Source organism: Podarcis gaigeae, assembly GCF_964106915.1.
Source record: "Podarcis gaigeae genome assembly, chromosome: 5".
Lineage (NCBI taxonomy): Eukaryota > Metazoa > Chordata > Lepidosauria > Squamata > Lacertidae > Podarcis > Podarcis gaigeae.
The window spans coordinates 71,571,583-71,589,975 of record NC_139681.1 but is presented as its reverse complement, the minus strand read 5'-3'; the positions used below and the strand labels follow the sequence as shown (position 1 = coordinate 71,589,975).

Below are 18,393 nucleotides of genomic sequence, written 5' to 3'. Positions count from 1 at the left end.
ACCTGCCCTCACCCCAAATGCAACCAGGCATTGGTTGCAACTATCTACCCCCACCATGGGGGACAGACTGACATTCCGCACGATGCGAAAGTCAGAATGGGGGAATACACTTGGGGGTTACGCGGAGCAGGGAACCTGCCCTCACCCCAAATGCAACCAGGAGCTCATTGCTATGGCCCGAGCCCCCTTGACAGAGTGGACAAGCAATAGTTAGCCCCCAATTCCTTTAACGGAATCCCTTGCAGCAGCAGCATTAGAGGGGCAGGCACAGCCAATCCATGCCCCTCAACCAACCAAACCATAAACCAATGCCTAACCGCCACCGAGCACTCAAGCTCGCCGCCAACCACTCACAGCTGCAACCCCACCTTCAAACCCAACACAACAGAATTTAACCTTGTGTCATTTCCCAACGGGGAAAGATGCACACCATTGTCCCTGAAAAGGACGGCCTCCTTGAAGGTGATATTGGGGTGCGCAATCACGGAACCACCATGAGCAATGACTGTTTTCATTGCCACCTTAATAACGCGCTTTCTGGCTCCTTCAGTGGCAGCTGGACAGCGACTGCCACGCCAGGTGCGCCTCTGCAGCAACTGGGACCAAAAAACTTTCACACCCAGTAAAAACTCTGCCAATTCAGCCAGGTCCTTTTGAACTGTAAAACGTAAAGAACAACAGTCCGTGGCAGGCAGATCATTTCCTCCTAACTGCAGCACGATAGCTGTAGGGGGCCCCTCCAACCTCACATGCTTCCGAACAAGGGGAAGCAATTCGGCCCACAGCATTCCACGCCTGGACAGCCAAGACACTTGCGCGTGTTGAGGAAGGCCAAGACTGAGTCCAAGTCTAGACTCCCTTGCTCTGATACCGGCCCAGTAGACAATGCTGTGGCCCACAATGCGAACAGCAGCCACACCTAAGAGAAGACAAGCAAAATTAAGTATGGGTGATCAATGATGTCTATGCACATATCCACAAAATGCATTGGACTTCCAAAGGCCCATGTTCTTAATTCTTTCTACAGACAGTCCCCAATGAGCTGCTGTAGTGGCAGCACCATTGCGGAAAGAATGAGGGGCGTAACCTGCTGCTTTCAAACCACAAGCTGCAATCGCTTTCCGCATCACCTTAGCAAATTGATGCCTAGCCAATGGGGCGCCATCCTCATGAATAAGGAATGGACCCTCCCCCGTGGCCTGAGATCCAAATACCTGGAGGTATCCTCCACCGGGCAAGGACCCTTATTCCCAGTGGCAGGCAGCCTAAGAGTGGCACCCCTGCCTAACTGGTCTGTCTTCGAATTCCGGATAAACAGGACCACCTCCGAAGGGGATAAAGTTACGTCCTGCAAAAGCAGTCCCCTTGACTCTCTGCCACAGGTGAATTCCAATACCACCTCACCTACCTTCAGGGCGCCAAAAAGGCTAAAGAAAAGGCGGCTGAAAAAAATCATGCTACATATTTGAACCAGCAAATGCTCCTCAACTTTAAGCGCATGCTGGTCAGCAAATCAAAAGTTATAGGCTTCCTTACCACAGGGGATAGAGTGCCCAGCCTACCCCAGCCTTGCGCACCACAAATTTGGCGCAAGGGTCTTTATTAAAAAAGGCTTTGCAGAAAAAGGAAATGGCCGTCGGTTGGATCCTGAGCGTCCTGGCCACTTGGCCCAATTGGAAGAGGTGGGCCATCCTATGGAGTTGGAGCCTATTCCAACCTTCCAAGGCCCTGTGCACGACAAACTTTTTTCAAGGTCTCTGAAAATTAAGCTTCACTATAACAGACATTGCAGCGGACTGAATTCTGATAGTTTTTTCAGTACATCCAATCTGTAGCAGGTGGGCCAAATCCTGCAGGATGTGCTCAGCGTATAGGGGCAAGTTCCTCTGAAGGCCAAGGGCTGTCAACTAAAACCCTAAGAAATCAGTCCAGGCCTTCTCATAAGAGCTAAAAAGCAGAAGGGGAATGGAAGCTGCTACTCCCTGTAATTACTAATTGTTGTCAAAGTGCAACAGGTGGTCCGGAAAAGTCCAGCAATAGCTGAGTGTCTGGAGCCCAGGATCTGAAGCACTCCATCTGAAAATGGGATAGAGTGTCAGCAATATCATTAGAGGATCCCGTAAACAGGTGAGCAGCAAGCACAATATTAAACCTTAAGCAGTACAGCTCAAAAGCATGAGCGGAGAGGCGGAGACTCTGCTGGAGCATGTGGACTGTTGCCAAGATGCTCACCACTGCCTGGTTATCCGACCAAAAGCAGATCTGACGGTCACTGAACTCCTGGTCCAGATGTGAACTGCTACTACAATGGGGAAAACTCAAGCAAAGTTAGGTCACATGGTAGCCTCACCACACTAGGCTTGAGGCCATGGCTTTGCACACCAGCAGCACCTGAAATAAAAACCAAAGGCCAAAGATCCAGCAGCGTCAGCATGAACCTGAAAATCGCTGTGCAGGTTCAAGGTATCCTGCCATGTAAGCGTACATGAAGGTAAGGGGACCTCGGGCCGCAGACAGCCTGGCCAAGTGGGAACGGAAGGGGCAGCCTGGGACAATCAATCTGCATGCAAGATTAATTAAATGACCCAGGAAGATCGGATCTGATGAAGCATCACTTGCTTCAGAAGAAGTATTACAAAATAACTTCCTTCCAGGCAGATTAGAGCAACAATATCCCTCTGGATCCCCAAATAATGATTGGCTTGCCCTGCCAGGCTCAAGGCCAGTGTACATGATGAAGAAGGGACCCCAGGCCATGAGACAACCTGGCCAAGCAGGAACGGAAGGGGCAGCCTGGAGCAACCACCCTGCGGGCAAAATTTAACTGACCTAGCAAATGATAGGATTTGACAAAGCAACACTTGCTTCAGAAGAAGTATAACAAGAATAACTTCATTGAAGGCAAACAGCTTCACCACAGGCAAGCAGATGTTTGAGCAACGGTATCCAGCTAACCCCCAAATACGTTACTGCCTATGAAACACCCAGCTCCTCAGAGGAATAAAGGGTGTCTAGCAAGCCTACAGAGGCTGGTGTTACGTGAACCAGCCAGTAAAATAATCCAAAAAATGGTACCCCCAGTTAAATGAGTATAGACTCACACTGTTCAATCCAGAAAGGCGCTAAAGGACTCGAGCGCTGCACAGTCTATTGCGCAACCCATCGGCATCGCCTTATCAATATAAGGAGCCCCATCCCAATTAAAGCCCAACCACTTAAAATCATGGGTGAACCAGCAGTAGCCTAACAGTCAATTCAGTATAGCATATTGCCAACAAGGCACCTCTTCCAATTTTGTGGTAAGCTCAACCGCCTGCTCCAAAGACGCGAAACAATTCCTTAAGGATAGCGTCATTCACTGAGGTGCCTTTGGGATGCGATAAATAAGGATCAGATGGAATTATATGGGGCTTTCTTAGGGGTCCCACCATACGTTCCAATGCTTTCTAACCTTCTTTCTGGCTACCTTAGGTGGCTCTCTAACTGACTTTTGATTTGCTGTATTCCGAGCCACTGGCTAAAAAAGCCAGAGGAATCCTAAACCTTGAGAAAACCCTTCCCACAAGCACAAAGTCGCTGACCCATCTAGATACCTTTTAGCCAGGCTTTCAAGGAAGATAATTTTATGGGAATATGGGCCGGAGATAAGGAGCTATTGCTTGCCAGCTCCCAGCCCCCACTTGGGCAGGGGGCACCTTGTGCTGCCACCATGATGTGTAAAATTTACAGGGCTGACGCTATCCAGAAACCCTTAAACAATAAAGCTGTCACCGGGCCAGCTTCCTGCACACCAGTTTCAGGTTCTACTGCTCAGGGAATTTCCATTTGAAATGTGGAGCTGCGCAAGTGGTCCACACGTCCCCATCCCTGCGATCCCAGCAAGCTGTGGGGATGATGGCAGCCCTGCGTCTAACATTCCCATCATAGTGAATTGCTACTTATAGAATCATAGAGTTGGAAGGGACACCAACAATCTTCTAGTCTACTCCCTAATAATAATAATAATAATAATAATAATAATAATAATAATATAAATAAATAAATAAATAAATAAACCCCGCCCATCTAGCTGGGCTTCCCCTGGGTGGCTTCCAACAAAATATTAAAATACAGTAATGCATCAGACATTAAAAGCTTCCCTAACTAAGGCTGCCTTCCGATGTCTTCTAAATGTCTGGTAGTTGACATCTGGTGGGAGGGTTCTCCACAGGACAGGTGCCACCACCGAGAAGGCCCTCTGCCCGGCCCCCTGCAACCCGGCTTCTGTCCAGTTAGAACGATGGGGGAGCATGCAGCTGTCCCATACAGGGACCAATCCTGCAACCTAGGCATTACTGGCACCACGTGCTGACCCGCTGAGCTAACCAGGATGATCCTTAAAAACCTGGGACAGCCTCACCCTGACCCCATAAAGGTCCAAGGTGACGTCTTAATCGTCATCAGAGCCCAGGAATGAAGTACCTGTGAGGAAGTGTAAGCATCATCCCTGCTCCTTTTTGCGCTCCTCCTGGACTGCCGCCTCCGAAGAGCTTCCTTCTTGGAAGAAGGCACCTGGGGCATCAGCAAGTCATCCTCTGCAGGAGAGACAAGCTCTGGAGGCATCTGCAAAGGCCCTGCCATAGTCTGCAAAAAACTAAACAAGGTGAGGAACCGGTGAAACCAATGCTTTGTGCACCACATGGGGACGCTATTCAGGCCGGAAATTGCTGCCAGAGGTTATCGAATTCTCAAGCAAAGCCCTAGGATCACCTGCTAGGCCAGATATAAATGTTTCCAATGAGGTAACAGACTTGAGGCAGCCCACCACCTGTCCAGGTACCCCTGCTTGCCCTTTTAGAGGGAAGCACCCCCTCAAGAAACCCAAATTTATTTTGATTTGTTTTGTTATAACAATGGCTAAGTGAAGTATATGAACCCTGTCTCCCAGGACCCAGTCCTAAACTCTAGCCACTAAGCCACAATGGCTCGTCTCTAAAATATTTTCTTTACAATTAAATTACACAGGCTGCAATGTCAGCCTAAAATAATGCAATAAAAACAAGTGCTGCAGTACCCCAGCAAACTAGGCCTCAAAAATGGCGCTCCCGCCAAAAAGAAGCAGGGAAGGTGGCGATCACAAGGGGGCCTGCTCCCAGGCCCCAATTAGGCCACGCCTGCCTCCCTGCAGCCCTGGCAGACACCAGGCCTCTCTGCTTCGCAGGGAAGGCCTGCCAGGCTAACAAGGCTCAAACCGGCCCTTGAAGGAATAGGGCGGGGGGAGCTCACAGCAAGGCCTCCCAAGGTCCTGGCAAGGCCAGAGGCACCAGGCGCCACCGAAAAAGGCCTAACAAAGGCTGCCCAAGGCCAGGCCGAGGCTTCAACGTTAAGGTAAGCTGGGGGGGGGAGGGGGAGGGGGGAATTAAAAGACCAAAGGGGAAAGCAGAGTAAAAGTAAAAGAAAATATTGCACAGAAAAAAGAAAATTTAATAGGACTAAAATATAAATTAAATAGAAGCTAATGCAATTAAAGCAGGCCAAAGACACAAGGTAATTTGTAGAAAAATACAACCGTCTCCCTTCGCTGTGATCAATCCGCTGCACGGGCGAAAAGAGGAAGCCCTAGCCTCGTGCAAGGAGTTTTAGCATTTCTGGCTGTCAATCAATAAATGGCAACATTAATTTCTTCCCAACAACAAGGGAAGCCCCAATCGCATCAGTGGCCAACGATCAGTTAGCCCGCCCCCAACTTTGGAGTGTCCTGGTGGCCCCCACCGCAACACGTGCTCTCCATGAAGGAGAACACACTTTCTATGATTTGGACTTTGGCAGCAGGTCAGCATCTGCTGCAAATGAATTATTGCCCTTTCCCCTTCTTCAGATATTCGTCACAAAGCATGACGCCATTGTTCTGCATGACAATATCAAACTATACATTATCCCTATATAAATCAGGAAAGAAAGAGATGCTGTAGGTCAGGTGTGAGGGATCTTTGGCCCTCCAGATGGTGCTGAACTACAACTTCCATCAGCCCCAGCAACGGTCGGGGATGATGGGTGTTGTAGTTCAGCAATATTTGGAGGGTCAAAGATTTCACATAATTGCTATAGGACTCTGTTCTTTCAGACCGTAGCCTTGCATCTCCTATAGTGTCAAGTTTCAACCTATGAAGAGTATGTGACGAAAGGTTTATTAGGGAACAATTTCAAGATCAGTTAAGCTTAATGCTGTTTCACAACATACACAGTACATAATTCCTTGTACAAGTCACATTTCATTAGCCAAATTATGCCTGGAGTGACAGTGGTGCAAAGCTTAGATGTAGTGTATTGTTCAGGTGTAAATGACTGAGGAATGTGTAAGTGTTTAATTAGTTGTTGCTAAAAGTATTCTCTGACTTAATATGCTCAGAGCAGCATTGGTTGAATGGCTGGTTTGCCCCTTCGTCCCATATTTCAGAAAAAAACATTAAATGTGTCAGTTACTACATTCCATACATTTCCAGATTGGCCAGTAAGGAGAGTTTATTGCCAAAGAATGGTGCATGTGCAAGCTAATTGCATCTGCTGATGATTTTGTGCTGCCAGGATTGATGCTTTAATATTTAAATGTATGTGTTCAACATTTAATTGCCTATTTCGAAAGGCATGTTTTGAAGGTGTTGCTATTCACCATTATCAGAAGACTTGGCTTCTGTGAGTAAACTTAAAAGTGGTGTGACCCTTTAGGGGAAAGAAGAGTGTGAATCAAGCATTAATGATTCTTATACCAAACTTGTAGGTAAAATAGGAATGTGGACCATGCTTCTACTCATTTGTTAGTAGATAATTATTGCCCTGTAAAATGAGTTTTTGTTTCTTTCTTTGTTTTACAAAACTGCCATAACATTTACCGTACTTCAAGGGTTGGCTCTCTCCACACTTTGGTGCAGGGTCCAGTGTTTTCATGATTTGGAAAGCAAAGAGCAGGGGATCGGTTAATGAAACCAAAAATTTCCAGAGTATGTGCTGCATATACACTATTCCTCTGAGGTACAATCAAAGCACATTCCCTCCCCACTCAAATAAATATGGGCATTGTAGTTTGTTGCTAGGAATTGTAACTCTGTGATGGGTAAGTTACAGGGGCCAGAATTCTTTGAAGGAAAGAATGTGCTTTGAATGTGTTGTAAATATATAGTGTGTATGCATCCATATTCACAGTACAATCCCATACATGTCTACCCAGGAAGGAAACCCACTGAGTTCAAAGGAACTTTCTCCCAAATTCAGCTATACCTTAGAGTAATCTGCATTAAACTTAGCAAGACTTACTTCTGAGCAGACTTGTGAAGGATTTCACTTCTTTTTAATTACATCATAGCCCAGACACCAACATTACATGTATTTGCATTAAAAATTCTTAAATAGCTGGACAGTATTTAGAGATTCATTATGCTTGTACAGTAACGGTTATTTGATGAATTAATCAACTGTATTTAGATTACTCTGAGCAGTGCCAAACCTTAATTTTGGTACTTTTTGGAAAACTCCCTACTCCAGTTGCAAGAGACAAGTTGTCCTCATGAAGCCACTTTTAGTCACAGAGTACCCACACAATTTTATCTTCATTAAGTGGTGGGAGGCAATTTGCATTGGGGACTTGCCCTGGAGGGAATCAGTTAAGATCCCTCACAGCTCCAAATCTACATACACACAGAGAGAATTGCTTTTAGAAAATGATGTTGGGAAATACATGATCCCAAACCCCACATTGCACGTAGCTCACTCCATAAAAGCAGTATTTCCAATGCCAAAGGTAGAAGGACTTAAGGAAAAACAGTGTTGAGCGCTTTCCTGTCCCAAAAGAAGTTTCTAGCTCTTCAGCCTGAAGTGCTTATGCTATGAACAGCAATCCAGGATTTCTGCAGTTTGATAAACAAAAAGATATGGAGATTCTAATTATCGCCATGGCCTCAAGCATTCATACATAATTCCTATTCCTGCATATATTTATATACAGTGGTACCTCGGTTTAAGAACAGTCTGGTTTAAGAACGATTCGGTTTACAAACTCCGCAAAAAAGTAGTGTCCAGGTTTGAGAACTTTACCGTGGTCTAAAAACGAAATCCAAACGGTGGAAGGGCACCAGCAGCAGGAGGCTTCATTAGGGAAAGCGCGCCTCAGTTTAAGAACAGTTTCGGTTTAAGAACAGACTTCCGGAATGGATTAAGTTTGTAAACCGAGGTACCACTGTATCTAGAAAGCACATAACTCCTCCTGAACCTGAGGACTCTGAATTGATATGCTTCATCCTTTCATTCTGCTTGAGAAAGCAGAAATGAGAAATTAGTGCAATAGATTCTTCTTTAAATATAAAGACCACTGTGACACATCTGTTACGTCTGTCAGATGTCAATCATTTAAAGCAAATAGGAATGTTACACTGAGTCTTGGGAGACCAGCCTTCTCACTGCCAGCTATTCCTCTGTGTATGTGGATGATGTTTTTATTATTATTATTATTATTATTATATATATTTAGTATGTATTCAAGACCAAGTCATTTGAAGAAAGAACAGTTCACGAGGAGCTGGCCAAGAATATGACCGGTCTGTTGAAGTCAAATGAACAAAGAACAGTGAAACATGTTTTAAAGGTGAATCTTTCTTCTTTTCCAAGGCTACAAGTTCTAGAAAGGTTTGCATAGATTTACCATTTTCTTCATGCTCCTTTTTTGTGTGTCGTTGGCTCCATACACCAGAGAGTGCTTCACTTCATTTGCGTTTGTTGGGTTATCCATTCCACTGAAGTGAACAGAACCGTTTGCATAAACAGATCTTCCCAACTGGGTGCCCATAGAAGTTCATATGGGATTCTTGACTGGGGGTCAGCATTTAAAGTGCGTGGAGATATGGGATGAGATCCAACGTGGCATTTGCACATGAGGTTTGAGACTTACATTGCACAAGCTGTAGTGCACAAGCTTAACTGTTACCTAGTAATAGGAACAGCTGTACTAGGGTTTGCACAACATATTTTACAAGTGCAAGGCACCCATTAGATTCCGTTGTTGCCCTACTCTAATCTAGAAATCACCCTGAAGTCTGAAAGTTCACACCAAGTTGATCATTCAGTTTTGGTTATTAATTGAATGAGTGCTATATGCTCTATGGACAACTATTAACTTATTAGTGGGTTGTTGTTTTTAATGAAATTATAGTACATTCCTTCTGGATTCACACATATACAAACTGGGAATTAAAGTAGATCCCTGATTATAGAAGAGCAAGTCAGTTTTCTCACAGTGTTCACAATCTTGCCAGCAGCTTCTAGAAACAAGATGGCAATATGTGGAATATTTGGACCATTGAAACTCCAAATTTGTTAATTTGTTTGTTTGTTTGTAAAACTTTTATTCGTGCCTCACCTAAATTACAGAGATCATTCTGATTTTAAGAAGGAAACTATAAAGTAAGGGTGAACAAGGAAAACAAAGAAATGAGCATTGCTGTCATTGTGATAACTTACTGCTCTCTCTTTTTTCCAATTTTAATAGCACTCCTGGTTCTTTTTCACAATTATCTTAAAATCAATGGCTCAGCATTTGGTGGATACAAAGAGAATACAGGTAAGACTGTGTGCTGCTCTCCATTATGAATAAGCAGATATCAATCTTTACAGAGACACACATTTAAAATACCTTACTTGAACAAAAACATCCCTGAGCATAAAAAAAATACTTTGGCATATACCCATTGTTACACACACACACACACACACACACACACACACACACCTACAGATAATTCGTATCAAACACCTCTATATATATATTCAAACTCTGAAGTTAAAGGTAGACCTATGCAGCTAAGAAAATGCATAGCTTGGCTCACAGACAGACAGCAGAATCAAATGTGTATCTGGCAGAGAAATGAGGCAACAGCTACACATCTGCTGTTTCGGAGAGATAATTGCACAGAGTGTGCATGACATAATCCTTATCTTGTTCCGTCTGGCAGAGCCAAGGCTGTGATTACTCCACAGTCCCAATTATATTTCATTAGGCTGTCAGGTAAACACTTTCTTAAGCACAGTTTTTTTCCTCCCAGAAATAAGCTAAGTAAAAAAACAAAAACCCATTAATATCCCCTTCCTTCCCTCCCTTCCCCTTAAAAAGTAGCATTTGCCAGGATCCAAAGATGTGTGAGCTAGTGCATAGACTGTCGCTTCTCAAAAGTTAATAATATAATGGCTGCACTCTAGGTACTGGAAGGACAATAACTCAGTGGTAGTGCGTGTACTCTGTATGCTGGAGGTTCCCAGTTTAATCCCCAGTATCACCACTTTAGAGTGACCTCTTAAGCGAGACCTCTGCCTGAGACCTCAGAGAGAGCTTCTGCTAATCAGTGTAGACAGTGTTGGATTAGATGGTCTGACTCAATATAAGGTAGCATTGTACATTTTTGTGCTCTCATGGCGCATCAAATGTAATTTTGAAGCATGGGTGGGACTTCCAGATGTACTACAACATCCATAATCCCTCACAGTTGGCCATGCTGGTAGGACTTATAGGAGCTCAAATAAAATCAATTTTTAATTGTTACAATCAATAGCTAGTAGTTGAACAACATCGGGAGGTTCACAGATGCAACCATCCTTCTGGAGGACCCCCCTCCCTTTCTTTGATTGGAGAGCTGCTGCTCAGTCAAAATAGACAATGCCGAGTTAGATGGATCAATGGTTTGTCTTACCATAAGTAGGTTCCTATGCAAAACTGATATAATTACCTCTTCCTCCCTTCCAATACATGGTTCTGAACCTACATGAGATCTACATTGAGATCCTGCCACCTGAGGCAGTTGTCTCAGCTGGCTTCACGGGTGGGTCACTCTGCCTAACAACCTATTCATGAGTAATACCATCAAATTCTCCTATAGAGTGCTCATATTGATAGCTTTGAAAGTTGTGGCTTTGTTGGGTTTTGTGGGCTAGGGAGAACCACTGGAGAACTTTGAGTGGTGGTAGGGTTAAACTTATATTCTAAAGCATATCTGCTGTCTGTTCAGATGCCTCGCACTCAGAGATTTCCAGAATCATTCCAAAATGAGCTGGATACGCTCATCATGGTGATTTCAGATCATGTTGTTTGGAAACACAGAGATGCTCTTGAAGAAACAAGGAATGCAAATCACAGCATTGGCAGGTTTCTGAAGGTAAGATGCTTTTACCACAGATAGCCTTTACTTAGCCTTGGTATGGTCTGATCTACATTTTACGGCAGGGATGCAGAGGTTATTGGACTCCAGTTCCCTGGCCAGGTCAGCCAGTGCTTAGGCATGATGGGAGTTGTAGTCCAGCAGTATCTGGAGGTTCCCCAGCCCTATTTTGCAACATCCATAAAGCCCCTACAAACAGTGTGGATTTTCTACATGTTGCTGACACAACATAATGTGTTACACTACATGGTAAAAGTCTTATGTGATACATTTAAATGTTTCTGGGCACCTGGTAAGCAGCACTATGTTGTTTGCCTTCAGCTTGGAACAGTCAGAACCTGGAAGCTGTGCAGCTACACTCCATGTGGAGAAGCTCATGCTAATTTAGCATACTATGCAACTTTATCATACTACCTTACAGTTTGTATTTATAGCCCTTTATAGAACCAGACACCTGGTTTTCACTGACACTAGTTCTAGCAAATCACAGGTTACAGAGAAAGCATATTTCTAGTGCCATGTCAAAAGTTTAATTTATTTTTTTCATGGCATAATGTAAGTCCAGGGATATATGGGGTGGGGGTGGGGATTGAATCCATGCTTGTCAAACCTATAGTTAGGCTTCTAGACAATGCCTTACATTGGCTTCCCCTCCCTGCAAAAAAAGAACCCACATTACTGTGACTCTTCATCTCTTAGTGCCATTTACACAAGGTGACTTCCTTGTTGAGCTGAAAACTGCTGACAAATATTTGGTCCCCAAGACCAGATATAGTCCACAGTCAATTTATTGTTTGACAGGATAGTGATAAATTTGGTGCTCTGTTGCTTTTCTTCTGCTAATATAATCCCTTTCCGAGGTGAATGATTAAAATAGCTCAATTTTTATTCTTAGCGTTGTTTCACATTCATGGACCGTGGATTTGTGTTTAAGATGATCAACAGCTATATAAGCATGTTTGGACCAGGTGACCACAAGGTAAGATAAATCATGTGTGTGTACAGCCCAGTTCTTCAGCACCTGAAAGAATCAGGTGTTAGGATTCCAGCTCCAGGCTTGTAGTCATGGGATTGTTTTACGTCACATGACAGTGTATCTTTTCATTCCACTTAGTGGGAAGTGACGGAGACAGGATGTTTGGTATTACAGTGTTCCGTGATGTGGGACTATTGTCCTTTGTTCTTTCTCTTTGCTGTCTGATGAGAAAGAGGAAGGAGCTAAGTCAGAATTCTCCAAGTGTATTATATGTGAATAAAGTAGATTAGCCAAAATGCTGTGCTACTGAGTCTGTTACGCAAACTACTAACACGCTGCAGGATCCATAAGCGTGCTAATGCCTCTTGGTATCAGTCACTGTGATGTTCAGGCTGGAGAAAGCTTTTGAAGCTCCCGAACGACCGACCAGGAGGGAGAGAATATGCCAGTCAGGCATGTGTCTCTCCCAGGGTCCTACACACAGTAGGACGATCCTATCAGGATTAATATGGAGTGTTGGTCTCTACAAGATACTACTTTTCTGTTGCATTTATAATCAAAGCTTTACCAAAACATAAGTAGAAGCAGTTATGCAACATTTATCTATACAGTGCAGCCACAAAAGCTATTCCCAGTCTTACTACACACCCCAAGACGTCAGACCCCTCCAGACTGTTATTTTATTGAGGGTGCATTCTGGCCCAGTAACAATGCATCAGTAGTGGAATTATTCTATTTCAGTTGGTTTTGTGGTGCTTCCCCGATGTTACCACATTTTTGCTATCCAGAGGGGCAACAAAAATGAGACCAACCCAAAGCATTTGCAGACACAAACAGTATTCAAAGCAGGATCACATGTGACTGCTCTGACACAATCATGTGCACAAATCACCATGGATGTGCAGTAAAAAGGATGCCTACATCAGCAGGGCACTCTGCATACTGCATTTCCTCTCGAAATACACCCCTTGTTGAAAGCTTATTTATAAGGGAAATACTGAAAGGCTCTACTCCAGCAAACTGTGCAATATCCATATCTGTTCTACATTCCCTTGCTTCTTGAGTAAATAGGAAGTGCTTACACAGTCCTTTTCCCATGCGTCATAGATAGTCCAAACACAAATGCAACATATGGGAATTATTTTCACATTTATTACACAGTATATCCTGCCCTCTCCCAAAGGGTATCCTCTTATTCAGTACAATTTAATGTTCATATGAAATAAAATATATTTAAGGATCCAAAATAAATTGCAGTGAAATAGCAAAACCAAACCCAGTTTTACATTACATGACAGACCACTGGTTTCCTCTTTTCTGTGTGACCTATATAATGCAAGTGCAAATCTCCAATACTGAGTGCAAAACAATCACTATTTTAACATTTCAGATTTTGTTCCAGTATAAATTTGACTTTCTTCAAGAAGTATGCAACCATGAACACTTCATTCCTCTGTGCCTGCCTATGAGATCTGCAGACATACCAGGTAAGGACTTCCTTATTTATTTATTCATTCAATTATTTATTGATTTATTATTTCTTTTAAAGGAAAACAAACTTTTTTTACCTTAAAGACACTTACATGGAAATAAGCCCTAGGGAAATCAATGGAACTTTGATGCTTAATCTAATTATATGAAGGATCAAAGTGCCCGTTTTGCATTTCCTAAGTAAGCTCATTGTATAAAAATGTAACTGTTGTCTTTCCCCTCCCCTTCTATTTCTGCAAAATCATTTAAGATCCAGCAACACCATCAGAAACAACACAGCAGTTTCATGCATCAGGTAAGAAGTGAATTGTTTTATTCCTTCCATGACCATCAATTAATGGATGAACACACAAATCCCATTCATAGCACTTCTGAATTTTGCTACAATATTACCTGAAGCCAAGCATTTGCAAATGTTGGTAGTTGGGAGTCAGTTTGGATGTTTTCCATAATATGAGATCTTGGATGAGACTAATATCCACCAACCATACCTGACAGAAATGTTTGCAAAAATAGCTTATATTTTATTGCCTTAGGAACCTTTGAAAAATAACTGGTTCAGTCGAAAGAGCTTTGTGAAAATATTATTTTTTAAAAAACAAAAACAAAAGTTAACTGGATAATAGCAATGGCTGATAATAGTACTAGCCTCTTGCTGGCATATCTGTTTCTTGGACATGCATAACTTTAGCAATATGCAATGAACCTCTTTCCTGTTCTCTTCAAGATATTCCAGAGTATACTGTGACAAATGAGTTTTGCCGAAAGCATTTCTTAATTGGATTACTTCTGCGAGAGGTTGGGTTTGCACTCCAGGAAGATCAGGATATTAGGCACATGGCCTTGGCAGTACTAAAAAACCTCATGGCGAAACATTCCTTTGATGATCGATATGCCGACCTGGTAAATTTTTGCCTTACTTGCATATTCCTGTGTGCTTTTGAAATCTACCAGTCAGCCGCCTCCAGTGAGCCTTTCTCTTTGAATTTCATTTTTTTCCCCAGGAGAAACAGGCAAAGATAGCAAACCTGTATATGCCCTTGTACGGCATGCTTTTAGACAACATGCCAAGGATATATATGAAGGACCTGTTTCCGTTCAACATAAATACGTCCAATCAGGTAAACGAGAGTGAGCTTCTGTTCCACAAATTCATTTTGAGTCATTTTTGTTCATGCAGACCTTTCTGTTTTCAGGTCTGTCTTTGTTGGGTGAATAATTAGGTTAATTTATCAACAATTGACCCAAATTCACTAGGCTGAAGGCCCTTAGATGAGTTACACACTCATATATCTACCTCAAGGGCCCTCAACAGACTTGTGTTAGCCCTTATGGATTAATTAACCGTACATTATATAGAAGCCTGTACATAGCCCTGTCTAAAGAGGCTTCTCAGCTATTGTTCTGAAACCCTGAGAGGTGACTGTGGCTATTAAAAAATAATGATGATGATGATAAAGGACAAGAGGAAGAGTTACTATACTGCAGCTAAGTACCAATTCAAGCATTCATTCATATGGTCCACTCATGTGACTGTAGTAGCTTAGTGCTCTCACTAAGAGATTTCTTGTTTGGAAGAGCCTCCGTAGCAAAACCATATGAAATGTTGTGCTGCTCCCGCTCTCCTTGGCCCTGTACTGTGACTCCCAACTTCTTATGCTCTGGGAGACAACCCCACCTGACCTAGCAACTTTCAGGGGAAGCAACCACCAGAGGCGTCGCGGTCCGCCCTGGGTGCCACATCCGAGGGGGGTGACAAAATGCTGTGCGGCAGTCAACATCTGTGAGAGATGTTGTGGCTTTGACGAATGCAGGCTTCCCTCTGCTGGAATGGTCTGCCAACCAGCTTTCTTTCAGGTGTATGGCGGCCGGCAGGCTCCTAATCGCAAGGCACGCGGTCCCCCAAAAAAGCTCAACAACTTCGGCTCCTCCCCCCAAAATGAAATAAAGTCAAACCATTGTTGCAGGCAAATAATAATAATAATAATTTCAATGGGGGGGGGACAAGAAATTTTCCACACCTGGTACCACCTGGCCTTGCTCTGCCACTGGCAACCACTGAGTGTATTCAGATTGGCTGACTTGATGTACAGGGTTCATATGTCAACCAATACACTTGCCTTAGAAGCAAAGGCAGCAGAAGGTCCCTCTCCTTGCTCTACATGCATATGTAAAGACAAGTAGCACACGAATAGGGCTTTATCTGAATTTGATTTGAGCACACAGGAAAAATATGTAGACAGAAATATGAAAGATTAACTTGGTAGTAATTATAAGCTCTCCTTGGCATTAATCAGCAGATGCTGGGTTGTTTTTATTTTTAACATCATGCCAGAAAGCCATTCCAGTATCAATGTAATTATATAACGATCAAATTAACAGGCTGTTTTCAAAAGCTGATGATATGAGTGACTAAATTTGTTCCCTTGTTCTCATTGAAATCCAGGGATCCAGAGATGATTTGAGCACTACTGGTGGATTTCAGAGTCAGGCAGCAATGAAACATGCAAACTCTGTAGATACCTCTTTTTCCAAAGATGTTCTTAACTCTATAGCAGGTATGAAAGCAGATGGGGCAGATTGCTCTACCGTGAGGCTTGTTACCAGTTTTTAAACTCTGATTCTTTCCTTAAGATGCAAGGCAAGAAAACTTAACTTTCATATTATATATTTTTGTCATCCAAAGAATGCCAGAGTTAGTTTTTCAGTTTGTACAGCTACAGCACTCTCACACCAGACTTTATCTTATTCCTTCTGTTAATGATATCAAACATGAGCCCAGCCCGTTCTTGTTTTAAGGAAGATTAATCCCTTTGGGATTTCTCCATGCTTCCTAAATGTATGCATATTCTTAAATATTCCTTTCTCCCATAATTCCAGGGGAGAGGAGTTAATCAGTTTATTTCACTTTCCCCTGCTTTGTAGTTACCATAGGACTGTAAAAATTGGTGCCCAAAATAAAAGAACTTTGAACAGGTCGCATTGTTCTCTACTTATTTTTGTAAAGTAAATAATTAGAATAGTACATAATTATAAATTGTACCCAGGAGGAGTGACAGATTTACCAGCACATCTGAAGCCTTATTGGTTTATGCTGGTCAGGGTGGGAGGTTGGAGAGTGTTTCTTCCCCAAAAAATGTTGCTGTGCCAGCTCTAGGTCAGTGCAGTTGAAGGGCCCAGATTGGTCCCATGTGGGCAATGGACCTAATGGATCAGCATAGAATCCAGAAGATTCACAGCTGGCCTTCAGCACTCTGTTTTTAGGTTCAATGCTGGCAGTCACCATCAGGAATTCAATCCACCACACTTTCCACAGCTACAGCAGGAACATGCAGAGTGGCAAAACACCCCAACACAAGTCAACAGCAGAGGTCGGCTGAGCTCAGAAACATGGGCATCATTAACTCCTTGTCCTGCCAGAGACCTTCCAAAGGCGGGATACAAGTGTTTAAAATAAGTAATAATAAATAAAATTAACTCCTGGCCCAAATGATATAATAGAAAGACTGTTCGATGTATGCACTTACATCTGTATACAATACTAATTGTGTGTAATAAAATTCTTCATTTCAGTGATCTTTGGTTCATTGTGTCTCAGAATGTACCTAACATCATCAATAACAACAGCGCAAATATCCCTGTATATTTATCATCCTATGTCAACAGTGTTTCATACACTCAGACCCATGGCCATCAGTGTCTTCGTTAACTGAGCAACATTGTGTTCCACAACTGTGTCATATTTCCACCCTACACTTTGCGTTTTCATTCTTCTGCCTAATTTTTGTGTCCATAAACATCATTTTAGCATGTTCGTTGTGGGTTTTGTTTCCAGCTTTTTCATCAGTAGCTATTTCTGCAGCAAACCATGCTGACTCCAGAGGCTCCTTAGCAAGTCTCGACTCTAACCCAAGCACCAACGAAAAGAACAGTGAGGCAACAGAAACCTGTGAAAAGGTATGCATGCGTGTGAATGGTTGGAAACCATTTTAAGAATCTGAAGGCCTCCAAGTCACTACAAAGATCCTTTGTATTTCACTCCTAACAGATTGTGAGGCCATTATCCCTAATTGGGTCAGCTCTTCGGTTTGACAAACTAGATCAGGCTGAAACGAGAAGTCTCCTGATGTGTTTCCTTCACATTATGAAAACAATTTCGGAAGGTGAGGAAACCATAGAGTGCAAGCACTCACAAAAAATGTTTCAAGCTTCATTTGGGAAAGTAAATAAAAGGGGACATGATAGCAGTGTATAAGATTACACATGGTGTGGGGAAAAGTGGATAGAGTCAGGTATCCCCTACTTCAAATAAACCTGAATATTGCATAGGAAGAAGAAATTATTTCTTCACACAGCGCATAGTTAAACCATGGAATTCATTCCCACACAATGTAGCAGTGACCAACATAGATGGCTTAAAAGGGGAATTAGATAGATATATGAAGCATAAAGCTGTCATGGCTACCTGCCATGAAGACAATGTTCAGCCTCCAGAGCTGGAGCAATATGCCTCTGAATACCAGGACTGAATACTAGGACTGACAAGTGGGAAGCATTCTGCTGCATTCATGTCCTCAGCTTCATTTGTATCCTACATAGCTCCTCCCTCTGGGCTTACCTCACAAGGCTGTGAGAATGGTAGTGTACCAACTGGCCTTTGGAAGGAGCTGTAGCTCAATGGTGCATCATCTGCTTTGCATGCAGAGGATCTCAGATTTAATTCCCAGCATCTCCAGCTAGGCAGGGGGAGAC

The 18,393-nt window shown here is 43.0% G+C and overlaps 1 protein-coding gene across 22 annotated transcripts in view; it reads left to right on the top strand.

The window, feature by feature from the left end:
- The window catches only part of DOCK10 (dedicator of cytokinesis 10), a 201,776-nt gene that overhangs the window by 152,003 nt on the left and 31,380 nt on the right, over window positions 1–18,393 (top strand). For 18 of the 22 annotated variants that reach the window (XR_014565112.1, XM_083742009.1, XM_083742008.1 and 15 more), the window contains 11 exons: window positions 8,501–8,614; window positions 9,515–9,586; window positions 11,025–11,171; window positions 12,070–12,153; window positions 13,541–13,637; window positions 13,892–13,936; window positions 14,369–14,544; window positions 14,646–14,762; window positions 16,088–16,199; window positions 17,477–17,598; window positions 17,690–17,804. Coding sequence is in view for 21 of the 22 variants with exons in the window: in XM_083742009.1 (XP_083598135.1) it covers window positions 8,501–8,614; window positions 9,515–9,586; window positions 11,025–11,171; window positions 12,070–12,153; window positions 13,541–13,637; window positions 13,892–13,936; window positions 14,369–14,544; window positions 14,646–14,762; window positions 16,088–16,199; window positions 17,477–17,598; window positions 17,690–17,804 (1,201 nt within the window). In the remaining variant the exon portion in view is untranslated. The remainder of the gene's footprint in view (window positions 1–8,500; window positions 8,615–9,514; window positions 9,587–11,024; window positions 11,172–12,069; window positions 12,154–13,540; window positions 13,638–13,891; window positions 13,937–14,368; window positions 14,545–14,645; window positions 14,763–16,087; window positions 16,200–17,476; window positions 17,599–17,689; window positions 17,805–18,393) is intronic. The other 4 variants (XM_083742018.1, XM_083742014.1, XM_083742013.1 and 1 more) reach the window with 1 other exon arrangement.